General features: G+C 40.6%; 2 protein-coding genes across 2 annotated transcripts; one reads left to right on the top strand and one right to left on the bottom strand.

The window, feature by feature from the left end:
- Nucleotides 1–613: 613 nt before the first annotated feature.
- Nucleotides 614–4,459, bottom strand: RPL24 (ribosomal protein L24). The gene is made up of 6 exons (XM_039557841.1): nt 4,364–4,459; nt 4,173–4,248; nt 2,987–3,097; nt 1,740–1,876; nt 1,278–1,341; nt 614–741 (listed from the first exon to the last, which is right to left on the bottom strand). Exons 1-6 carry the CDS (start codon nt 4,366–4,368, stop codon nt 661–663), a joined length of 474 nt encoding a protein of 157 aa, XP_039413775.1. The 5' UTR covers nt 4,369–4,459; the 3' UTR covers nt 614–660.
- A 10-nt stretch (nt 4,460–4,469) lies between these two features.
- Nucleotides 4,470–22,050, top strand: CEP97 (centrosomal protein 97). The gene is made up of 11 exons (XM_039557834.1): nt 4,470–4,720; nt 6,919–7,061; nt 8,009–8,167; nt 8,559–8,660; nt 9,135–9,248; nt 10,127–10,293; nt 11,424–11,588; nt 13,325–13,458; nt 13,972–14,749; nt 15,825–15,900; nt 16,644–22,050. Exons 1-11 carry the CDS (start codon nt 4,669–4,671, stop codon nt 17,352–17,354), a joined length of 2,601 nt encoding a protein of 866 aa, XP_039413768.1. The 5' UTR covers nt 4,470–4,668; the 3' UTR covers nt 17,355–22,050.
- Nucleotides 22,051–26,405: the final 4,355 nt, after the last annotated feature.

Here is a 26,405-nt window from a genome sequence, read left to right as displayed (position 1 = left end):
CTCCAGGAAGTTAAATATGAACCTAAATGAGCTTTGACTGTGTACCAGCAGCTCATCAGCTGTATTTGGAAGCCATTCAATCTTCACAGGCATCCTTTTCCTGACAACAGCTTCCAGCAATTCATCGTTTTGTAACTTCCCAACCCAGAAGTTGGCATCTGAACCTTTGTGTGTAAATGCCATGCAGTCTGTGAAACCATCCATTCCCTTTTTTAACCTTTTCCTTATTTGATTCTCTGGATCCTGCTACATGCATTCCACAACACAGGACCTTTTTAAGTGACTTACAGATGGTATTGCTTCACACCTCCTTTAGCTTGTGTCTGAGCTTAGAAACCTCTTTTTATGTCACTTGTCATAGATGCAGAATAAGCTTAGGCGCTGTTCTGTCCTTAAGGCAAGAACACTCCTCAAACATCAGCTCCATCTCCCCTGCTAGCTTAGCCACTCAGTGAGGAGTGGGGAAACGTGCTAATACAGCAGATTGTCTAAGAAACCAAGTGTTTTATGGCAGGAAGATGCTTTTCAGTCTGCAAAACCCAGACATGGTTATTTCACAGATTCATTCCCTTCAGTATATCTCACACAGCTGAGCAGACCATGGCACAAGTAATGGAATTCCATCAGATGTTTATTCAGCATGACCAACTGTTTGGCAAGTTAGCGCTTTCCACCAACACGGGGAGCAGAAACCTTGACTGGTTTCACAATCTTCTGCTTAGGTGCTGCCTTTGTAGGGGCCTGGAGAGAAATAATGAAGTATGAGCAAAAAGCTGTTTATTTGCAGTCCTAAATGTATCCCTGTATACACTCTTGATGGAAATCAGATCAGATCAGACTAGAATTAAAACCTGTAACATTGGGATCATGTTAACAGATGTTTACACACGTAACACTAAGCCAGCATATGGCACTAATTCATAAGTGATAATGGAACATGGTAACATTCATCAATATATTGTTACCAAGTTCCTAGACAGTGAATATGTCACGTTCAGACAAATTTTAATCAATTATATCTGATATTATGTCAAAAAGTTGTTTAACTGTAATATTTACTTATTCTGTAAAAAAGATTCATTCTATGCAGCTGTTTGGGTATGTTTAACTTCAGTACAAAAGTCTAGCTGAGGAACTTTCACATCAAAAAGTTACAAAACTGCTTCCTCAAAACAGAAATGGGAATTTCCAATAAAGTGCGACAGCAGAATGTTGTGTGTTGTGTTACAGCATGGTGTATTCCATTTCATAGTTTCTATTTTCCTATTGCATCTCACCTTTGCAGCAGAAACAGCTGTTTTCTTGGTTGCCTGCTTAGCCTTCTTGGCTTCCTTTGCAGCCCTGTTAATTCACAGAAAAAAAGAGGAAGTTATCCATGTCTGCCATTCACTCTTTCCTTGTCTCAGCGCTGTAAGAGCATCCCAAGATCAGGAATGGAATGTATTACTGCAGATTTCTCCTCCACATTCACTGTCCCCTGGGGAGATTTCTACAGAGACAGCAGAACTGTGTATCACAAGAATACAATGGAAGAGTGCACGAAGAGACCCCTCTCTGCTGCTACTATCTCTTGCCAAGATTATTCAGTATTACATACAAATACATAGATTAAAAGCAAACAAAAAACCCTACAAAAATCTTATAGAACACGGAGCTCACCTAGAGCTTAAGCTTTTGTATGAAAAGTACTGTAATCATTGAAAAGCTTGGGATAGCTCCAGTGATCTCTAACTTCTCACCTAATAGCTTGTTCCCTCTGCGCCTTTCGTACTTCGGGCTTCTGGTTTCGCTTGGCCATAATCTCAGCTAGAGAGGCACCAGTGATGGCTCTCTGAAACTTCACTGCACGGCGCGTGCGCTTCTTTTGCACCTCTTCCTAAGAGGGCAGGAGACGAACACAATTAGCATCACAAGACATTAAATACACAACAGTTACAGAAACAAGCTGCTATTGAGATTAAAGCTATTTAAAACTGTACACCAAAGTAGAATTTCACTCCTCACTTCAGAGAATCCTTCTGTTGAGTACACAGAAGTGCTGCCCTACCTCCATACGGCCCCTTCTCCAGCCACATCCTGTACTTTCCATAGTGTGTTATTACCAACAGTCCTTGGTTGGCTCCCCAGCTATCCAGCTATCAGTGTTGGAGACACACACATTAGCCCCTCTATCTTCCAGGCTTCTACAGCAAGTATGAAAAAAATTATTTCAAAATAATGTCAAAAGTTCAGCCATCTGTAACTCCCACAAGAAAAAAAGGGAAGGAGAAACCTTTGATGGTGTCTTCTAAAAGGACGACACTCCACACCTATTCAAGTGGGATCAGGTGCTGGGGAGCAGTGTAAGCCATCATGCATTAACTTTCTTTCTTCAACCAAACTGGCAAGAACGCTGACTTACTGCACTGATGTAAGCCTTCTCAAAGCTCTTCTGCTGCACACATTTGAACAAGAGCACTGGAGATACCTCATGCTATGTGCCTTCATGATTTATTCTTTTCATGCAGTGAAGCTACATAGGAAAAGACCTGCTAAGATACAGCCTAACGTTTTCAAGGAGACTATATTAAGAGTGTCATCACTGCTCCCCTAACCCTGGAATCAGCTCCTTATGTTGTCACTATTCAGGAAGTTTACAAGACCAAACTTTTAGGAAATCTGCTTATTGAACAGCATTACCCACCTTCCCCAAAACTAACTTTTAAAAACATATGCCATTCCTACAATTATTAAGATCTACTGAACCTACTGTGGCTCTGAGTGATCCTTTAAAGAAGTGCTACCACACCAATGCAATGGTTTTGTTGAAGTGGTGTATAAACTCACGTAATTACGCTCACATTTTCACCATTATTGACCAGTCTTCAACCTGGTGACCTGGGTCATGCTTCTGCTGAACACTGGCAAGCTCAAGTGACCTCTAACAGACCAGTGACCACATCTTTTGGTGACCAACTTATAGTGCCATTAGCTGGTATGTACTTACTGACTGTCCTTTCTTGTGCTTACGCCTGTACAGAACAGTCCAGTTGATCTGACGGGGGTTTCTCTTGGAAAGGAATGCAGACTCACATTTTGCATTCAAGAACTGAAAAACCTGGGAAGGCAAAGTGTTTTGTGTAAGCTTTGTTGCCATGGAAGACATTACCACAGTTTGCATTAAGTATTCTTTGAGTCAGTGTTTTTCAACATTTATGCTTTTGGAGTTCTTAAACACAGCCCTGACTATTAAAAATTTTAGAAGATAATTCAAGAAATTTAAAGTTTTGAATTTTGTTACATTGGTCAAACTGATGTCTTACAAGGCATTCTGAAGCAGCTTCATTTTTCTGAAAAAAAAAGCTCAAATTACCACTTGCATCCAGAGCTGCTGTGTATTTCAGGCACAGCATCAATAGCTGTGTCCAGCATCATTCCTTCCAAGTGTCTGTCCTCAAGCAACAATGTACTTCCTGTATGTGGAGTGACTCAAAACTTGGCCTAGGGAACACAGGGAGATCAATGCTCCACCCAGTTCCTTCTTGCCTAGTGACACTAACCTGCTTGTCTAAAACAACAGGCAGAATGAGCAGGCTGGCTTGTTATTAGCTGTGTAATTCAATTTAAAGTACAACCTAATTCCCAGGAGTGGTCACAAGGATTCAACCAGTCTATCTCCTGGTCATTTTGCAGGAGATTCTGTAGACCAAGACAGCTGTACTGAGATACTCAAAAGCCAAGCCCTCTTTTTGCAGGCAGTGACAGTCCTGTCTGCATATGACACGATAGCTTGAAAGGACTCTCCACCCTATTTTACCCCAAAGATTTCTACTCAATTAATTTGGAAGACTAGATGTTGGCTCTAGCAAATCTCAGCATTAGATGCAGGATGTCTAAGCAGCATTTTCTACAAAACTTTGGTACTTTACACCTGCTGTTTTATTTTAAGACCCCTTTTGCAAACCTCATCCTAAAACCCAATCCCAAATTACAGCACGGCACGGATCTCCTGCGGAGCAGCTCTGACGGCAGTTACGGCACCTGGACACCGATGCTGTTCTCACACCGCTCAATACGAGCGACTTGTACTGACCACCGGCGTCTCCGGACAGCCCCAAAGGCGCGGCCTCCGCTCCCCGCCCGTCCGCAGGGCCCGCTCCCGCCGTCGACCCCGGGGCTCGCCCCGTTCTTACCTTCCCGTCAGTGCGGGCGTAGCGGCGGCCATGGCCCGGGTAGATCTTGTACCCGCTGAAGCTGCACAGCTCGACCCTGCGCGGGAGAGAAGAGTTAGGGGAGGGCGCGGGTGGCCGGGGGAGGCGGCCGGGGCCCCGCGGCGGCCTCCCCGCGGCGGATGGGCCCGGATAGCGGCGGATGGGGCGCTCACTTCATGATGGCGGCGGCTGCGAGGGGCCGGAGAGGCGGAGGGGACGCCGGGAGGCGGTGTCGGGAGCGGCGCGCGGGGCCCGACGGGAGCGGAGCGGGAAGGGCAGGGCCGGGCAGCACCGCCCCGCCCCGGCTGCACCGCGGGGGCTTCGCGGAGCGTTCACCCGGCCGGGCTCCCCCGGCGTAGCCCCGGACGTGGCACCCGCCGCTCTACCCAGGACAAAAGGCTCGGTCTCCTGTGGCGGGGCGGTCTGGCCCATCGGCGCCTGGTGCTCGGTTGTCTGGCGGTGTTGTCAAGCGCGGGGCATGGCGGCCGCCGGCGCTGCGGCCAGGGCGGGGGATGAGGCGGCCGGAGCGGGTAAGGGCAGCCCCGGACAGGTGCCCGGGGGCCGGCGGGGCCGCTTTGTTGGGGGCCTGCGAGTCCCGAAAGGTCCTGTGGCTCTCGGAGAGGCGCGGGGGCTCGGCGCTGTGGAGACGGCGGTGCCCCCTCCTCTCGGGGTGAGGGGCCGGGTCAGCCGCTCCGCTGCCCCCGCTCTCAGGCGGCCCCTGAGGGCCCCCGGGGGCTGGAAGCGGCGGGGGCAGCGCGGGGCGAGCGGGCACCGCTTCCCGCCCTGAGGAGCGCCTCTGGCTCGGGGCAGGACGGAGCGGCTGTCCATCGTGCTGAGGATCGCGCAGCCTTGTAGAACCTTTATAGGCCGGGATCTGAATGAAATAGGGCCCGGTTTCCCTTGGGGGGGGGACTGAGAGGTCTTGGAGACAGCGCCACTTCTGAGGGTGTAGTTCCTTGCTTTCTGCCAAACGAGAAATAGGCAATTTTGAAATGTTTTCATGGCTCCTGAAAGCCTATTACGAAAATCTCGTTCCCCAGGTATTATATCAATGAGTCTTTATAGAATGGAATCGTATTAATTTCTTAGAGTTACACAGGTACATATGATTCATGCCGTATACGGAACTGTCATGCTTAAGCAAGCGAACTAAAGGGCTCCAGCTTGTTACAAGGCAGAGAAGGACAGACCATTTTGAAAGAGGGACCTATGCTTCTCTGAGTCTTGAAGGTGCTTATAAAGGATATCCCCAGACAAGGGAAATAATGCCAGCATTCAGGCTCGTTTAACACCTCTGTGAAAACCTTCCTTTGTCTGGCATCATGGAGAAGTGATTGTAGCAAGCCTGACTGCAGGGATGTCTGGATCAATAGAGAAGCAGGTGGATGATGTTGCCATAGAAATACAGGTTCTTTGCAAATGGTTGTGTGTATTAAGTAGCAGTTATACTTGAATGCTGGAAATCTCTGAGAACCATGTGTAAAGCCACATTCCAAGTCCTCCAGTTTGAAGGGGACACCTCACGCGCATGAATAAAAGGATTACTCTTGCAGTTCAGTACTGTGGGTCTTTGCCTCTCCCCTAGTCCAGAGGGGCCAGTTGTGAATTTCTGTAACAAACTCTTGGATAAATGAGCAGATGCAAAGTTTCTCTGTTAATCAAAGTGACCAAGTGGTTGCAGAAGTGACTACTTGAGTGAGAAACAAGCAGTACTTTCTCCCTGAATGTGCAAAGACAGGAGTGTGATGGTTGCTGGCTCTGCCTTGCTGCTCTACAAAGCTCTTGTGGCAGCCATGGATTTGAAAACAGTGGAAATATAATAAATGTAGTCAGACATCTTTCTTAGAAATCCATGGTCTCTAGTTGACAAAATGGTACACAGAAAATGTTTGTCTACATCTATAGCATAACTAAACCTCAAAAACCTGTAAGCTGTAAGAGTTAATATGTACAGCATGTGAGGTGAGAACACTGTTTTGGAAATGTTGCTGAAAAAGGAAGCATTATTTACTGAACAGATAGTAAGAGAAGAACGAGCACTACAGTAATACATCAAATACACAGCAGAGGCTTAATGTATGAAAATTATTATTATCAGTTATCACTTTGGGTACCCAGTGATTCAGGCTCCCTGTAGATGGCAAATGTTTGCCTTTTAACTTCATATAATAGCCCTCTTGGCTTGGGACATTTTAATTGTGTGTTGCATTAAGTAAATGGTATGCTAGCCTGTTCACAGTTTGTTCCTCCCAATGACCCCAGTACTGTAGTATGGCTGCATGAATGGCTTCTTAGTTTAGTTAGAATGCTTACACATAGGTAGTTGTCAAGCTGCTCAAAATTTAAAATCTCTGAAGAATTTTAAAATTTAGGCTCTTTTGAAATTTGGAGTTTTGAGGATCACACCTTTAAATTTAGCTGCCAGAATTTTGCTGCATCTCACTTCAGAGGCTCTGTTGTGACTTTCCCAGAATTCTGCTAGAGTTCTTAACTGGGACAGTGTCTGGTATGTATATCTTCCATTAATTGGATCAGTTACTCTTGAGGTGTTTTAGCTGAAGTAATTTGCTTCAGTTTTACATAAAAAAGAAAGTTAATCCATTTTTTCAAATTATCTGCATCCATTATAAAACAAATCTGTTTGTCTTGCATTGCTTTTTCAGTACATGTTCTTGTATATAAACCTTGTGGTGTTTTTTTTTTTGTTTTTTCTCCTTTTTATTCTAAGGCTTGGTAGTCAACTGCTCAGGTCAAGGATTGCAAAAACTGGGTCCAACCTTGCCCTGTGATGCTGATACCCAGACTCTGATTCTGGACAAAAACCAAATAATTAAATTGGAACACTTGGAGAAATGCAGGAATCTGATGCAGGTCAGTGTTCCTTGATTTGAAATTGTTATCAGATAATGGTGCTATGATGTTAGCATCTTCTGCCTTAAGGCTGTATTATGCAATTGAAGTAAGCTAGCAGTTACTGTCTTCAGAGGAAAATAAATGGTGGCTAACTAAAGTAGAAAGCTTTGTTTTCAGTGGAGGTCTACAACTGATAGTGGAGGAGGCTGTTTTGTGAATTACCTGGGTAACTAAAAATGAGCTAAATAAATCCTGATGGGGGAGGGGCATCATAAGAACATTTAGAAAAGTCACTGATGACTCAAATTTTGATAATTCTTAGCTTTTGAGTGCTTGAGCTTTGTAACCTTAGAAATAATGTTGTATTATCACTGAAACTGCCTCTGGGTAGACTTGAAGCTGCCTGATAACTTCTACAGGCAAGCTACACTGAGTTGGCAGAGGTGGGGTTTGTTGCTACAACAAACCTTCATCACACTGCCAGCTTGGTGATCATGTTACTGAAGTGTATGTCTAATCAGGATTTACCCTTTAAAAAGTTTGTGGTTTACAGTCCTGTTAGTACAGGACCTGTTTGAGAATTCTGTGAAATATATTTTGTCCTCTGCCATATTGACAGTAAGTGCAATTTTACACCAGGAGTGGGGCAACAATTTGCACCATGAATTGGCAATTCTGGTATGAAAACCTTGTGTTCACATGACACAATTCGTCGTTCTTTTTCCTTTATTTAGCTATTGCTAGGAGAATTTCCTCTTAAGTTTGTGGAGTGAGTTGTGAAGACTTATGTTCTTTGATCAGTAATTTATTTCCTGGTTCTTGCAGGCTTTTTGTCTGTGTTATTTACTTGAAAATGAAATACGTAGGTTGAACAAGTATCTGTTGAGTAGATTTTTAACTACTAAAAGTAGAAGCTTATTCTGTCTGTGTAGTTAAAAGTGTTTCTTTCGTGTGTCCATCTGCAGCTCTCTGTAGCCAACAATCGTCTGGTGCGAATGATGGGGGTAGCAAAACTGACCAAGCTCCGAGTACTCAACTTGCCTCATAATAGTATTGGGTATGTGGAAGGGCTGAAGGATTTGGTGCACCTGGAATGGCTGAATTTGGCAGGAAATAACCTTAAGGTAAAGTGTTTAGTCTGTTGCATTTACCAGAATCTTGTGTTATAGAAATTTGGAAAATGCTGCAAAGAGATCTGAATATGTTTTGATTGGAACAACGATGTTAATGTTTTCTCTACTGGCTTATGAAATAGAAGAGGGCAGCTTTTGGAGTAGAGTTGTCTCGGGAAAATAAAAGGTTTCAAAATGAAATGAGAATAAGGAAATAATCTCCAAAACAGGAAAAATAATTATTATCTTTAAAATATGACTGTATTAAAACATGGTTTTTATTTTGGCTTACTTAGCTGATGGTTTTTTTAGCTTTCAAAATAATTTATAGTTATTGATACCTGGTTTTATTTAGTGGCTAAAAAAGAGTTACTGCGGGTAACTGAGTTCTTTGTTTTTGTAGGCCATTGAACAAATCAATTCCTGTCTGTCTCTTCAGCATCTTGATCTGTCGGACAACAACATAGCTCAATTAAGCGATCTCTCCAAGCTTACCTCGCTGAAGGTAGATGTTATTCTATCTCTGTTCTTATTGCATTCTTTACATAAGGAAATTTGCTTTGAAAAGTTCTTCCTTTAGACATTCACTATTCAAACACTAGCTCTTAGAGCATCTTAATTAATTAACTGTAATTTCTAGAGGGAAGCGTGTAAGAATTCTCTTCCTTGTTTTCAAGTTGCAGGAACTGAGGCAATGGTTTTTATGTAACCACTCCAATGATTTTGATAAAGATATGATGGTGATATCTTCTTCATAGCTCTTTGTTCTCTTATCTCCTATCATGAATAAAGACAAAACATACTGTTAACTATTCTGGCATGCACACTGTAGAGAAAAACATTTCCAAGTGCATTTTTTGGTAACTGTGACCAGAAAGCCTTAATTATAGTTCTTTTGCATGTATTTTTGTAAGGTCATGCCTGAAAAAGAAATCTGAGGGTTTTGAGCAAACATTCATTTAATCACTGTATTTTTTAGACCCTGTTGCTACATGGAAATATTATAACTTCACTTCGCACTGCCCCAGTTTGCCTACCTCAGAGTTTGACTGTTATTTCTTTGGCAGAAAATGAAATCAGAGATTTAAATGAGGTAAGATATAGAAGATAGATCACCTTGTGTTTTGGTAGATGGAAAGAAGGAAGTTGAACAATGTTTTGAGGTTCTAACTGAAAATGGGCTCTCTTCTTTGAAACAACCCAACTTTTAATAGTTTAATTGTTTGTGTGTAATAACCATGTCTGCATTAGCTGCACAAGCTAGGTGATATCTTTTAAAATTTAGTCTGGAAAGAAACTTTGTCTTTTTTCTGTTATGTTTTTATATTATTCAAGGATGTTACTTTCAGGCCTAAATTCATATCTTTGGTGGTTGTCTGAAAGTTGAAAGCTGAGCTGATTAACTGCTTCTGCAGCTGCTGTGTTTAGAACATAGGTTTGAATTGCACTTGTTGCCGCTGACCTATTTTTCAAACACTGTGTAAGAGAAGCGAATAATCTGCCTGTGACTTTTGTCTTTATTGTTTTGTTTGTTTATTGTAAGTAGCAGCCAAAACTCTTGGTTGGGATTTTAAGTCGGAGGAAAATTTTTTGGCAATAATTTCTCTTCAAAATAGGACGGTGTTTCTCCAGCTTTCTGGCTTGCTCTTTGTTTGTTTATTCGTTTTCAAAATCCGACACCTGTTTTAGTCAACTGGAGTCATAGAAGTACTGTACCTTTCTATACATAAAGCCCCATTCCCACAATTTTAAGACAAGGTAATATTTTCCAAGGACTAATAGCACTTACTGAAGAATTAATGGGAGATGGCAGTAGTTGGTAGAAGGTTCTTCGTAGTCCTTTGTGTTCAAAAATTGAATGTGATTTTTGATTTATTTGTCATTCTGTTATTTTGCATGAGTTGTCCAGCTGCATCTAGGAGAAATGTGTTGTGTTCTGTTCAGTTAACAAATGTATCTTGTTTTCTCAAGGTTTCTTTCCTGGCCCCTCTTCGCCAATTGGAACAGCTGTCAGTTATGAACAATCCTTGTGTGATGGCCACACCTTCTGTCCCTGGCTTTGACTACAGGCCTTATATTGTCAGCTGGTGTCTGAACCTTAAAGTCCTTGATGGATATGTGATTTCTCAGAAGGAAAGGTGACATAATAGTATTATTAAATCTCTAAAATTATCAAATGAAATTTGGCTAAGCTAAAATTGCTTTAGCTAAATTTTTCATCTGTTGCACTGGAATTATGTAGGATCACCAGCTTGTTTAAATAAAAGTATGAAATTAGGCTTTTGTTTTGTTGCTCAACTCACAGAAGTACTTCTGCAAAGCAAAACTGTGGTCCCAATTCATCAGTGGTCTGTTACCCTTTACAGCCTCTTTGACTTAGCAGAATGTGACAATCAGCAAGTGTTAAAGCTGTTGTCTTGGGGGAAGCTCAAATGTGCCCTTATATAAAAAGCATGACTTACGTGTGCATTTCTACATTTGGCTTTTTTTTTGTTATTAATTAGTTAAATATTATTTTGGTCAAATCATTTGTTACTGTATCCTTGTGGTCATTATATCACTATGATGTCTGCATGACAAAGTTCTTGACATCAGAAGAGTCTAAGCATAAGTATTATCCAGTATAAACGCATTCTAGTCCAGGACATGAATGTATTCTAGGGTATTAATGTCCTTTTTTCCCTGTTACTAAAATAAAAGTGTGCCCTTTTCTTGGTCAAAGGTAAACCAATTCTATTTCTGTTTCACCATAGCATGTTGTGACTTTCCTGAAAACTTGCCTCTTAGAAATCCATACATTTTTTTCATTAATAATGGGGTGTTCTGTATTAACAGTATTATTACATGTCAGTGTGTTATATTAAATATTTTCAGGCAGAAATTAATTTAATTTAAAAACCAGACTTGTTGAATACTTTGGCAAGATTTGCTCTCTGTGTCTATTTTGCATGTTTTTGTGAACTCCTCTGTTTCTGTGAAAGCTTTGGTGATAAGTTCATTGACACAAATGTGTTTTCAGTGCTCAAAGATTACACACAAAGCAAAGACCCCACAGTTTGGGACAAATAGGGGGGTTTTTGTTTGTTTCATCGATGCTTAAATGAATGAATACTTTATTCATTGTTCTGGTAATGGCATTCCCTGGGCACTGAACATGTTCCAAGTTTTGCTTAGATTTGTAGATTAGCTCTTGGGTACCCACTAAAAACACAGAGTTACTGGTTTTATGCTATTCATTAAAGGTGACCATTTTCCCCCTTCCTAACAGTTTGAAAGCAGAATGGCTCTACAGTCAAGGGAAAGGAAGGTCATATCGACCTGGGCAGCATGTTCAGCTAGTTCAGTACTTGGCTACTGTTTGTCCTCTCATATCTGCATATGGGCTCCAGACTGAAGAGGATGCCAAACTGGAAAAAATACTGAGTAAGCAAAGGTGAGAACTTACTTTCTTTGTTAGACAATGTAATTGAGAACATAATTATGTATCTTATGTGTTAGATATAGTAAGATTTCATTTTAAGTATTTCAAAGCAACAGTGGGGGCAGGAGATGCAAAGTGTAATGTATAGTATGCGTCCAAGATGGGAATGAGAGGCAAGGCAGCAGCAGCAGGAGTGTTTTCCTGCTTTCTGGGCCATCTAGGGGAAAATTCTTTATATTTTTCAGTCTGTGCTTTGTAGGACTCTGAAGGTAGTTTGTGTTAGAATTGTGATTAAAATAAACAAACTTTGTACTGGGGTTTCTATTGCCACAGAAAAAATGATGAAAACTTCAAAAAGGAGCTTTGCTTAACTTTCATTCTAATTGTAAATGAGGACTGGTGTATTAGCCACTTTTTTATTGTTGGCAGGTTCTTTCTTCGTTTTAAAGTTAAGGTTGTCTTTTGAGGGACACTGTTCCCAGTGATGCATTTGTCCGTCTGTATCTGGCATCTGAGGTCTGTCAGCAAAGGCCTCTGGAGAGGCTGCTGGTTCTGCCAGCAGTAGCTGTTTTGCTAAGATCTGTGCAAATAGATAAGTAGAGTTATCATGGTGCATTTTTCATCCATGTAAAGGTGAACTAATTTTGGTTAGAAGCCAGAAAATGGAGCAATACAGGTTGTTCTATTCCCCAGGACCTATTGACAAACTTTTTTTTGTGGAAAGATAAAGCAGAAAATTCAGCTCCCAGGAGCAAGCTACCTAAGTGGCGTAGTGTGGTTAAAAAGTTGAGCAACAGAAGTGTTGTGGTTAGAAGAAGGCTATCTCCTTAAAAGGGCCAGAAACTTGGGAGCATCTGGAAGGAGTTACTGTACGCTTAGCAAGTGTAAATTGGCCTCCAGGAGAAAATTGTAGCAGCGTTGTAGTTGTTTCTGAGGAGAAGGTGCAGTCAAAGCATCTTGACCTTGGAATCTCTAGCTAAGTGCTCTGGCATTCACATGATGTTTCTGGGGAAAATTCAGGAAGGTGGTCTGCTAAATACAGCTCTTTAAAAATTAAAAAAAACCTCAACAACCAAGCCAAAAAACCCTATCAGAAAAAGGAATCCCCACAAATCCTCACCCATGTACATGCACATGCATATATGATTTATAGGGCAGTTCAACCTCTGCCTCATGATCTTCTAATTTACTTGGGCTGAAACAACCGTGTGTTCTCTGGGTTTTAAAGGATGATTTTGTTTGTGGCAATATTCAGTGATTTGTACTAGGATTTTGGGCCTTTAGTAACAGGAACACCTATTCCTTGATTCACTCACTTTCAAATGTAAAAGACACTCCCATCATTCCTCAAACTCATCTATACCTACACACACAATGTATTCCACATTAGATACTTCAAATATCTGCATGCCTTCCTTGTGTGTAGTAATGCCTCATGGTTTTCAGTCTGTAGTCAGAATTGCATGTTGGGCTTTTTCTCTTTTCTTTCTTTTTTTTTTTCTTTTTTAATACGTGTAGTGAAGAAAGAGAGGCAGGAGGAAGGGGAGCAGAAAAAGACTGCAGTCCCCTGCTTTGTGAGTAGTCCTGTTAGTGTCTTGTAGGTATAGGAGTCTGCATAACTAGCCTCTTGTTTAGAATGTTTTGATCACTTGTTTCCTTTGGAATAGTTCATAGTTTCTTTTAGATCTTTTCTGTACAAAAGAAAGTTTAAAAGAAACATAAAATCTGTTGCTGCACTCTGTGCTTAGACTCCACCAGAGGCAGTTGATGCATGAAAACCAAAATGAGGAACCACCTACATCTTCTGCTCCCAGCAAAACAGTGCCAGTTGCTCATGAACACAGTGGCCTGGCCCAGCCATCACAGATAGTTCTTGAAAAGGGTAAGTAGCTTATCTACACCCGTGATCTTACCTGTGGAGATAAATATTTTTCTTTTGAACATAACTTTGTGCTAACTTTGTGGAGGGAATCTAAGAACAAGGCCCTGTTATTATTTTATTCTGTTCATCTGTTTTCTCAGCTGAAGTTATACTTTGTTTCTAAAAAAATCCAGTCTGTGCTTATTTGTGTCTTGAAATGCTAGTAGGTTGGTTAGGTGAAAAACGTAATCCAACAAACGAAAGAGTTACTACTTTGACTTTTCTGTTTTATACAAGTTTATTCTCCAAGGAAGTGCAGTTTGTACCTGGTATTTGCTAAGTTTGGATGTTACTGTGGTAAGTATTGTCCTAATACAGAAATCATGCTCATCATTACTAGCATGTTGGATCATCTTACCCACCCAGTTGCTAACTGTCAAAACCAAATTGTGAATCCCTATGAATTGGATGAGCTATTATTATTATTATTGTTGAAATACTCTAATGCTAGAATGTCTCTTTCTGCTTGTCTAGAACCTGTCATCCAGAGGAATTCTTGGGTTGGACCGAGTGCAAACAATGATCATTCCTGTGCAGTAAAGAACACTTTTCCTCGTGAAAGAAGCTTTCCCAAGGAGCTACACCTTGAAGATGTACAGACAGATGAAGACAAACTAAACAGCAGCCTTTTATCCTCGGAGTCTACTTTTATGCCAGTTGCTTCAGGATTGTCTCCAGTGTCTCCTGCTTCAGACCTGAAGCTACATGGAATCAATTTGGGCCAAGAAGATGATGATGATGATACAGTGATTGAATGTGTGAGAGATGTTAATAGTAGTAGAGAAACAACTAACAAGCAAGAAGCTTTGTCTGTTATGGGAGAGCACCCTAACAGAGCAGCAGGAAGTGTGGAAACACAAGAGAATATCCAAGAGATGCCACAGGTGCCTGCTCCTGATCGCGGAACAGCTGGCCTGGCTGCAAAGACTGGCAACTCTTTAAAGGCCTCTGAAAGCCAAGTTCTGCACAGTCACCCCAGCACCTCATCAGCTGCTGAATCAGGAGTAAAAACTCTTTGTCCTGACCAGATGACAGAAGAAAGGTCTGGTTCATTGGCTGTGCAAGGTGCAGCACCAGCTGATCAAGGTGCAGCTGAACTGCAAAGGATGACTGAAGCAGCTACCAAGCTTCAAGCTTCCTGGAGAGGATTTTACACGAGGAACTACCATCCTCGAGCCAAGGAAGTGCGGAATGAAATTCGACTAAACAGAATGCAGGAGCACATCATTTGCTTAACTGCTGAAATAGAAAAGTAAGTTGAGGTCATGGTGTGTATTTTCAAGTCTGTATGAATATAACCATCATTCCAGAGTATTTCATAACAGATACAGATGGGCCTTGATATAACTACTCACAGTAAAACCTAGCATCAGACACATAAAACTGATTACATTACGGGATCACTTCCTGTAAAGTAGGCACAGTTTTGCACATAGCTGTTCATAGTCTCAAAGTGCCTTCTATAAATGGATTGGGTTAGAACACATTTTTCTATTCCTCTATAAGCAGGACTTGCATATTTCAAAATAGAAATTGCTGAGTGGGATTTTTTTTTTACTTGTCTCCTCACAATTACAGAGTCTGTAAATCAAGTGTCCATATTGACAGTCATTCTTCTGTTGCTGGTGAAAAGAAGAATTTCCTCTACCTTGTTGGTAGAGGAAATTCTAAATTAAATTTTAAATTGAAAATGATACAATTTTAACATATGATTCTGTGGTTGGTTCTGTTTTAATTTTTGATCCTGTGAATCCATGTTTGGAGGAGATCATGGTCAAAGTTTCTCAATTTGTAAGACAAAGACAAAAATTCTGGATTTTACTTAATATCTTTCTGGATCAGCCTGGAGCTGTCAGTCTGACAGGCTCTTTTTCTTCATTATCACAAGTGACATAAGTTCTGTGAATGAAGTTGAGTGCTCAGTGAACCTCCAGAAACTCCCAGTGCTTACACATCATACTTCATCCACGTATCAATGGGGACAGCATAATTTGAAATGAAGATGTACTATTTGGTGTGCGGGGGGGGTGATAGTTGTACAGGAAAAAATAAGAGCTCAGGTTCCGTTTACAAAAAGACACATTATAGCTAAGCCAACAAATGTGCTGCGGTAAAAGGAAGCCGAATTTAAATGTGACTGAAAAAGAAACTTGAAGTCAGCAGCTGGGTATTTATGGCAAGCCAGACTGCAGTAATTTCTTAATGTTAGGCTCCGTTGTATCTTTCAAGAGTGCTGTTACATAAGTAGGCATTTTTATGCTTGTTGCTCTTGTTACCCAAATGTTGCTTATTTAAGCTGCATAAATTTTGGATGTGTGTTCTTGCAGACTAAGAAAAGAAAGAGAGGAAGATAAAATGCAGAGGCTTGTACAGGAGGAAGCTGTCAAATTTCTTTGGAACCAGGTAAGTAATTTTAGTCCTCTTGTTTTTCTGCTTACATGTGAATTTGAAATTTGAATTTGAATCTGCTTATATGTGAATTTGCATTATTTCATACTGCAGATCTTGAAGAGATAGTCAATATGGTTCAGGTTTTCCGATGATGATTTGGGTGGTTTAATAGAATCTTACTGCTGTGTTGTTTGCTGTACTGGCATTGTGGAGGAAAATAACCTTCAGAAGCATTAGTGCAAGAACACTGGTTTTATTACTAAAGACTAGATTGTGGCCTGGTGAGAAGGAAGACAAAATGCAAGAAAAGCTAAATAAACATAAGCAGAACTGTGAAGAATGATGTGACTGGTAAATGCCCATGGCAAATTGACGTCAAGCTGTGTTGCTTGTGAGCAACTTGTTTTTGAGGCAGGAAAGTTATTAATACATCTTTTAATAAGCTATTCTTCCAAAAATAAAGCTGTTTTCTTAAAAACAGATAAATCCTTTCTGGTTTTAAGAACAGATTTCATTTTCTTCAGGTACTTGAAGTGGGAGCTTGTGTGCTCTGTCAGGGTTTGGCATGTAGGTTTAAAAGCCGTGATTTCAGTGGGAAGAACAAACTTTCCCTAAAGATGTAGCAAGCCTTTTGTTTGTCACTTGGTCTTAGATTTTATACTAGAGGTTGGATGCTGAATGCAAGAAATCAATCCTCTAGAAATCAAAATACTTTCAGTTGCATTTCATAATGAATTTTTCTCTGTACTTTACAGGTTAAATCCCTTCAACAATGGCAGCTTTCAGTGATGCAAAATTTAGGTGGTGCTGCGATCCCTTCAGCCGGTACTTCATGTTCATTCAAACCACCTATTCAGTCATCCACAGTGGAGCAAGAAACCCCACCAGGTGTTAGTTCTGCTTTGTTAGTTCCAGCTAGTGAGGATGATCTTCCAGAAAAGTCTTCATTGCAGTTCCCAGATTCTGGTTTTCATTCTTCTGCGGCTGATCAGACTCGTGCCGGTGACCTGTGTAGCTCTGAAAGGAGTTTAGCTGAAGAAACTGAGAGCTCCCTTTCAATGGAAACCATCAAACAATGTGGCAAGTCTGTTTCAGCATGTTCTTCAGATGTAGAGGATGGCCCTGGGGAGTGTGGGCAAAGTAAAGAGAGCTCTAGTAATGAGCAGGACAATGGACTGATACAGCAGTATTTGAAATCTGTTCAGCAGCTGGAAGAGGCTGATGAAGACACAGATTGCAATGAGGAAATGGAGGGCAGCTGTCTACAAATTGCTGTGTCAGCAGAAAGCCAAGATTCTTCCTCTGACACCGTCTCTGTAGAGCTCCCTCAAGATACATCTTCCCCTGTCCAAGGTGAAATGTGTCAGACACCACCAGAAAGCTACAAACTGAATTCAGGAATAGAAGGGAAGCAAACAGACCGTGATTCTTCGTTTCAGATGCTGCATGTTGGGATAGCTGTATAATGGGCTCATTTCCACAAAGGACTAGGGATTCCATTTCACTTTCCTTTCTCTTTCTTTTTCCTGTTTGTACAAAACTTATTTTTAATGTGTGCTGTTTCAGATTTTGACTCATGTTAACAATTTATGTTGTAATTACTATTTTACTGATGTTGCTGAGGATTGACACTAACTATGCTAAAATCAGCGAAGTTCTCAGTGACAATCATTATGCACTTTATTTGCAAACATAAAACTGGTATCCTAATGACTGGCCTCCATTAAATGAATTCTGAAGATTGGGGGGTGGATATGGCAGTGGTGGTAATGTTTGCTGTAAATTCGCTTTGGTGACTGTTAGTAAGTATTTGGTTTTTTTCCTACAAAGAAGGATTAAGTTCTTATTTTGCAAAGAGAAGCAAACAATATGGGAAGAAATGGAGTCAATACAGGCAGTGTATCCTGTCATAGGCAGAATACAGCCTGCTGAGAAAGATGAAAATTCAGACTTCTTTTGACTTTAACAAGAGTAGCTTGGTCAGTGTATCAAAGATGCATTCCAGAAAACCAGTGTCTGAGTCAGTGACTTTTTTGTAAATAACTTGAAGCTGCTGGCGAGGAATTAGGTCATTTACATACACACTGAAATAAGGACTTACAGGAGAGAGGCCTCAGGCAGCTTCAAACAAGCCTTGACCTTTGTTTGCCCTGGGATTGAATTTCCCTGCTTTCTCAGGTAAGACTCAAAATGGGACCAGTAGCAGCCAGGAGTAAATAAGAATTTCCGAAGAGCATGTGATTTGGGAACATCATTTCCAAGGCTACACTGCTGGGTTACAGCAGGGGAGTTGATGGTGTATGTTTTCCTCAACAAGGATGCTAATGTCCTTGTGCGGTTTGGATTTGCATGGCTTTCGAGACAATAGTGAGTTTGATGGATCACAACTACTTCTATCTACAGGTATAAATACTAAAAGTAAATGCCATGACTTAAAACTATTTCCTCATATCTCTGTTGGGTTTTTTGGTTGGTTTTTTTCCCCTGTATCTCCAGTGTTTGACATTTTAATTAGATGTGGATAAAAAGTTGTATTTCTTCCCTGTTAGGAAATATGCTGAGATACCTGACCCTTTCCCATTAAAAAACCCAACATAGCAATGGCTAGGCAAGATAAACACTGGGGAAGCAGCAGGAAAGTGGAAAGCATAGTCTAGGTATCTTAGTATACTTCAACAGTGACAGGGGAAATCTGTTTTGCCATGTGATTTGTGATGGACACTAGTGAAATAAAAGTTGATGTTGTGATTTACAGGGGTCAGTTGCGTTTGCTGATGCTGCATTTTGCAATGTGTACTGGGAGGCCGGTGTTGCAGTAGTTTGCTGTTTACTTCTCAGTTACAAAGACACAGGCTTATCATAATTCTCTGGATCCACAGGTTAACTTCTGGTGCTATGGTGTCACTAAAACCAACTAGCGCTCTTTTAATGCGACTCCGATGGCCACGTTACCGTGTGAAATAATTTGGGTTTTGTGAAAGCTTTGGTTGCATGTCTGCTTTAGGTTCCGAGCTGAAATTTACCACTACTCAGGAGTTTGGTATGAGGCCAGTATCTTCTTGAGGCCTCAAAATACCCTTTATTTAGAACATAAATGGTGTATTGGACTTGTACCAGCCACATTCCCAGTGGTGAAGTTCATCTTGGAAGAATAAAGCTTGCTTCTGTGTATAGAGTAGCCATGATCTCTTTTTCTCCCACCCCAAAAAAGTTCTAGAGCACCAACTTCTCCAAAGAGCTGTCTCTGCAGTCAGGCTGACCTTTGGCTGTGCCTTGCATACATGGGAGCATTAAAGAAAACCCAGAACAGCTGAGGTGGTAGGTTCTTAATGTGCTGTCTTTCTAACTGAATGTGGTTACAGCACATTTGTAGCATGACCATATTCATAATTAGATCTTGGAGCACAGTTGTGCTTGGGTATTGAAAATGGTACAGGTGCATTAATGTATCACAACATCTGATTACCTGGGCAAAGCAGTGTGTAGTCCACATGATCATACCCTTGTCCTCTGAAGGTTCTGAACTTGGCTTTAAATCTGCCATGCTTGGGGATCTGCAGTTCATAGGACTCAGCTCTTTGATTGTCAATATCTTATGTAAAACCCCCCAGACTTCAGAGATTTTCTCTGAATTTTGAGAGAGGAATTATTTCAGTCTATGAAGCAGTTGTTGGATCTTACACTCTGGAAGCAGTGGTCAGGTGTAACAATGCAGTAAGTTCTCTTTCGTGGGAGACTGCTTTATTGCAAGACCTGGGAGGAACTAGACCACTGCCTGAATAACAAGGTTTCACTTACTGAGGACACTGAGGGAGCATACATATTCTGCTGTTTTCTATTGTCACTTTTGCTGCACAGTTAGAGGTGAAACAACTAATTTTGGAGGCATCAAAGGGGGAAAACTTGGTGAAAGTAAATTTTTTATGGAAGCCCTAGATGTTTCTTGACATTTCCTTTGTTATTAGGACTTGCAAGCCAAAGACAAGGCAACTTATTTTAACTAATGCCTGGGTCAGCTGTTGTCCTTATTAATGTGTAACCTATATATCCAAAAGTGGTTTTATGTAGGTACAGCAAAGCATGTACCGCCAAATAGTCAGCTTTATCTTACTTTTTTGGGCAAACTGTGAAATACTAGAAAGTTTTTTTTTCTAACGTTCTGAAAAGTTTTGCATGTGTAGAAGATGAGTTGCCTAAATATAGAGAAATCAAAGAATGGTGAAGTTTTGGATTAGGTTTTACAGGGCTAAATGTAATTAGTTTGTATATACAGAAAATATTTTAATCCTGACCATTAAAATACATACAAGGAAAGACATAATGACGGATACAGTGGAAAAGTAAGGAATAAAACTGGATATATACTTAAAATTGTCTTATTTTCAGCCCTGTTTTGAGCTCTCAAAGAATCATGATGTGGAAATATCATAGTTTAATATATGGCTTAGCATTTACTCATCTTTGTTTAGATAAATTTCCATAATCTAGGTATGTAATATTCTTTTACCTGGATAGGGATGCACAGTTTCCTTTGGAGATGATGGAAATTTCATAAAAGAATTGGAAGGCCTAAAATATATCTGAAACTTTCCTGTGTTAATATTGTATTCTTTCCTTTTGCAAGGCTTCATGTTCAGCAGAAGAATGTACTTTGTAGAAGAAAAGCTTATCTCTTGTGTTTTGTCCTGGGCTAATCCTCCAGTGTTAGTGGGAGAGAGAACTTGGTTATTTGCCGGGTAATGTTGCCAGCTCTGTTGTGAGTACAATTCAAATGCTTCTTTAATTTGCTTCAGAAAAATCAGATAAATATAGCTCGGACTATTTAAATTGTACCACACAAGTAGTTTTGCCCCAAATGAGATAGCTGGCACATGCAAGCCTATTTTCAGCTACTCTGTGGCAGAAATGACTCTTTTGCCTTTTTCTCTGAAGGCTGGGACAAGTGGGTCTATATACCATAAAGCAAGAAGGCATTAAGACTGCAAATTTTATTTTACTGTTTCTGAACCACAAATGTCCTTCAGCAAATACTTGAGAAAGTCCTTGCTAAACTAAATTGTAGAAGCCTAGCAGTTGTTGTTAGTTAAGTTTCTTAAACAACCGTAGGTTCTACTATTTGCATGCAGCAGTTTAAATAATGCACTTAGCAGCCAGTCTCTATATAAAAAAAAAAAGGTTTTTTTTTTCTGAATAATGTTTGTATTTGAGCTTGCAAATTGTTCATGGTTTTTTATGAATTTGTATATATTGTCTGAACAATTCTAATTTTTGTTTCTACTTGTAGCAGGTTATTTGATGAGCAAAAATGGAATATATGTTCCTTTGAGATTACCTGGGTAATTTTTACTGAATTTGATGTTCTAGTGTGTCTCACACAGATACACTTTCTCCTGAGAGGATAGAATTGTAGCAGTTAGTGGAGACTGACTGATGACAATAAAATGTATAAACTGGTTAGTTCCCCAGCTAATAGAAAAGACACTTCTTCTTTTTCCTCCCGTTATATTAACTTCCCCCCCACTCCCCCCTTGAGGACTGTGCCACCCAAATAAGTATGCATCAAGTATTCATAAAGTCTTTCAAAATGTCTTCTTTTAATAGTTACACTCTTTTTTTCCCCCAGATTGGCTTTCTAGGACAAGTTACTGAGAAACACTTTCTGTATGCCTGCCAAAAAGTTGTGACTTTGTCTATTTTTAAATGTTTTCTTTGTCAGTAATGGAAAAAACACAGGATCCCTTTCTTGCAAAAACATAAGCCAGTATTTATCAGGAAAGGTGCTTTATCTCTTGGAAAGTGCCGTGCCAAATTTTATTGTACAAGAGCTCTCAGTAAGAATCTTTTTTTTCTGGCTTCATTACATTTATAAGTATATGGGCCAAATTAATTTGTAGCATAATTCTACTGAATTAAATTTTTTTGGAGACTTTCACAGGAGTATTCTACCTCTAAACTAGAATTTGAGAAAAAAAGAACAATTGGGTATTGATTTGTCTTTCTATTTCTTGCTGTTTTCTGTGAAGAATGGTGGGTGGTTAAATTGGTACAGTTCATATATTTTCTATAAGTGTTTACATTTTGGATTTATTGTTTCTTAAGTATTTTGTTTGTATCTCTGAGTTTTGAATTTTAAATAAATGATTTGTACATTTATTGAAAATCTTAAGGTGTACTTTATATTGACTCTTATGGCTATAGTCATAATCTTGCAATTGGAGGGCTCTTCTGGAGATGGGAAGCTCAGGAGTAAAAAGCAAGTGATGATAAGGTAAGCATTAGCTCAGACATCTGATGGCCACTGTTCCAGTGCCTAGGACAGTAAGCGTGTAATAGGGTCCTTGAAATGAGTTCACCAATGACACTGAAATTGTCATTGGTGATTTGCAGTCCTTTGTTTCTACTGCTGGCCCTCTTTCATGTTCTTCATTACCTGCTGTGTTTAAATTAAAAGATGTGGCAGTATTCTGTACAGCGTTTTCTAGAGAGAGAATTAAGACTAAGGGCTTATCAAGAGAAACACCATCACAACGTGTGGGGTTGCCTCTCCTACTCTTTTGGCTGTTCATAAGCAAATGAAGACTAATTAAAAATCTTTCAGGCTTTAACAAAGGAAACAGTCGAGGAGCTCAGAAATACATGAAAGTCATGTTTTACTGCAACACAGTTCTCTGAAAGGTGAAAAAAATAACAACAATAACAAAAACTAAAACAACAAAGTTTGTTTTGCTTAATTCAACATGTAACACATGGAGGTTAGTGGACATTTTCGAAGTCTTTACTATGTGTTTCTACTTCATTACACCAAAGAAAAGACTTTGTGAGTGGGACTCTTCTTGCTCTTCTGTGAAGGTATTTACTGTAGGGTGGTGAGGCACTGGAACAGGTTGCCCAGAGAAATGGATACCCCATCCCTGCAAGTGTTCAAGGCCAGGATGGGGCATTGAGCAATCTGCTCTGGTTTCCTGCTGTGGGCAGGAGGGTTTCTGCCCATGGCAAGGGGGTTGGAACTAGGTGATTTTTAAGCTCCTTTCTACCTCATTCTATGACTCTATTTAAAAGTCAGAAATAGGCATAGCTAAAGTAACTCCACTTCAGGTCTGAAAAGAGAAGAGCAGAGCCCTTTTCTTTTAGAGTAAAGACCTTAAAGCTGTACTACTAAGTTTAAATGGTGTGTTGTAGGGATGGTAACCATAGCACTTCTGGAGCTCAGGTTGAAGGTCCCTTTTGTCCCTGGCTTTTATTCATATTTGTCATAAGATCAGACATTAAAATCTTTGGCTAGATTTGGAAAATAAAGGGATGGCTAGTGGATGGGACCATTTTGTTGAAATGGAAATAGTTGCTTTTAATTTTACGGGCTGAAATCCTTACCTATTCTAGGACTTACTGTGCATCCTAGCCCACTTGTTTGTGGGGTGGTGTGAGAAGCAGAAAAGCCTTTGGCTCTTTGTAAGCACAGCCCTGTGTTATCAACACTGTTTCCAGCACAAATCAAACACAGACCCACCATGGCCACTGTGAAAAAAATTATCTCTATTCCATTCAAAACCAGTATAGCTGTTCTTTCTGGTATGTGTGAGATTATATTAACCAAGGAAAGGAATATCAGAAAATTGTGCACAAGATGCCCAGATCAAACAAGTCACAGCCTCTGACTTCTAAGATGCTTTAAATTGTGAGAATTGAGAAGCCCATGATCATAAAGGATGCTCTGGAAAATGTAAATCCGACACACTGTGTTTAAAATGTTCATGTGTTGGACTGAAAGCCATAAATCATTAGAAAAGCCCAGGCAATTCTCAGACAATGCAGGGCTGTGAGAAGCAGCAGTCTAGCAGTCAGGGCTGTTTCCTTAGCACTGTGCTAAACTGCATTCAAGCAGCAGCCTTTGGGAAATCTCTTCCTATCCATTGTTACACCAGCTGAAGTTATCTGGTCCCCATAGCATTTGCAGCATGTTTTCTGGTGCGGGAAGTGCATGGAAGATGTGCTGAGCAGGTTATCACTGCTTATGTCTTAGAGTCTGTGGGACCTGGGGAGAAACAGGACACACTGGGAAACTCTCAGTTTCAAGCAGAACTCACTTTTCTTCTTTCCATCAGTATTTCCTACAGCCCCTTCAACCTGAAGTTTAGGGCAAATGCGTGTGGTATTGGAGCCCACGTTTTCAAGATTGGCTCTCCAGCTGTCTTGTACTGCTGGGCTCTCCAGGATGGAGTTCATCCACTTGTCTTCTTCTCATTGCAGCTTGTTCATTCCCAAGCTCAGAACTTTTACAGCAGATTGGCTTTCCTTTTGGTCTCTGATTCTTTGGCTTTACTCACACATACTGAAATTTTTAAGCGTATGAAATAGGTATTATTTTACCTGTAGCACAGGTGTAAGCTACCTTTCTCGCCTGCTTTCTCATATTCCTAGCTGCCTGATGCTTTCCTTCCTTTGGTGTAGCAGGGTCAGTGTTAAATGGGCAGGATCTACTCTGGGCAGCCTTTGGCTGAGATGGCTGTGGCCATGTCCATTGTCTGGTGGAGAAATGGAAAGGGAGACCAGGAAGAGTTTCTCTTAGGCCCAAAGAGGAACAGAGCCACCTGGAAGAAATGGGAACTTGCCTCTGGAGTGGGAATGCAGCACAGCTCATTGAGGTGGGTTTGTGGAAAGGCTGATGGTGCCTGAAGGTAAGCTTTTCTGTAACCTTTTGGAAAAGGACTTGAGGAAGCTGGAAGAGAATTCTTCTGACAAAAGCGTTATTCCTTTACAAGCATTGGATGGCGTGAAAGCCATCTGGGTGGCACCAGGCCAGCTAAAGACTTTTTCCACCACTTAAATAGACCTTAATTGTTGCTGTGCCTGAAACCAAGGCACATGGCAAACCTGTGGGCAAGATGAGAGTGAAATTTGCTTTTCTAAGGACTGCAGAAGGACAAGACCCAGATGACTGTGGAAGTGAAAAAGGATTGGAGAAGTGATATGAGGGTAATGTAGCAAAAGGAGACGATCAAGATGTCTATAGAAAGGGAACAGTGTCTGTTGTGCTCTTTGCAGACTGTCCAATGCATTGTTTGTTAAACCTCATCATACTTCAGCACAAAAGCATGTTACATTTGCTCAGGGAGCAAACCAAAACATTCCCCAACACTTGCCTATAATCAAGAATGGGTTCAGTAGTCCCATATGCATTTTCAAATATACTGTGTCATATTGATTATTCTTTGCAGGTAAGGGAGAGAAGGGCAATGGGGCCAAGGGCCCAGCAAAACTTCATCGTACTGCATGTAATTCTGGAAAAAGAAATAAGGAAAGGCTGATTCTTTCTCATTATCTAGCTTTCTGTACTCATCTCAAAATAATTGCCAAGTGCTTCTGGTGTAATAAACAAGGAGGGATGTAAGGTGAGCGACAGCTGCTGAAGCTGTAGTTCTTTTGGGACTAATGACATTTAGATATTGCATGGTCATGAGGTAGAAGAGACCTCACCAATGTCATTGACACTCAACTCATAGCCAAAGAGCCTTTTACATGGTGCTTTGTATAGAGCATGGGGGCAAACAATGAGTAATTGGTTTCTGGCCTCTTTGTGCAAAAGGGCTTACCATGTTAGAGATTAGAAAGGCATATTTGATTCATTATTAGGCCTTCATCAAGACTAACTACAATGATAACTGAAGAATTTATAGAGAAAAGTAGCGTGGGGATCCTTTCCCATCCCTGAGGGGTGGTGAAATGTAAAATATGGCAGAAGATAGCCTAGCAGTACCTATTTCCTTAGATGAGACAGATTTTCTCACTGTTATCACCTTCCACACCTTCAACTCCCAACATCACTCCAGATATATTAAGAGATGGGATAATGCTTGGCATTTGACACACTAATTAGATAATTTTGCCTTAGGTTGCACTTTGAGCTGGAGAGTTTGTAGGGGAATTTGATGCACTGCATGGCTTATGAAGGATGAGTGAAGAGAAATGAGATTGCTATAGCACTGACAGACTTTGTATACTGAGATGAAAAAAAAATCAGTATCAATTATCTTTCAAAATACTTTCTTTTCAATGTATTCTTCTTATACAGCCAGATGGCTTTCAATTCTTGACCTACAGCATATAGTACAAATAAAAGCTGGTGTCTGTTGAGATTTTTGCTTTCTATCTCTATCAGGTAACCACTGTTGTAAGATGCAGAAAGGAAGAGAAAAATAGAGGTAAGGTCACTTCTTCAAAATAGCTGTGGTTGATGGGGGGTGGGGGCAGAAGACAAGAGTAGGCAATCAATGTTTATGTTAATATTGGCTAAAATATTGTGTTCACAAGAATATTTCAGCTGCTCTGTCTTATTTCTGGTTTTAAGTAACCCACATACGTAGTAAAAATAAGCTCAAGACCTTAGGCTATACTCATCCAAAGAACTGCTGGCAGGTGTTTTGGCATTCCCAAACTTATGCAGTGTTTACAAGTGTTTACAAAGCAAATTACAGATGTCCTGCCGATTGGAAGTGCCACCCGGCTCTCGTGCAGGGTGC

The sequence above is a fragment of the Corvus cornix genome, chromosome 1 (assembly GCF_000738735.6).
Source record: "Corvus cornix cornix isolate S_Up_H32 chromosome 1, ASM73873v5, whole genome shotgun sequence".
NCBI lineage: Eukaryota > Metazoa > Chordata > Aves > Passeriformes > Corvidae > Corvus > Corvus cornix.
Note: the sequence above shows the minus strand (reverse complement) of the source record. Positions and strands in the feature narration are given on the sequence as shown.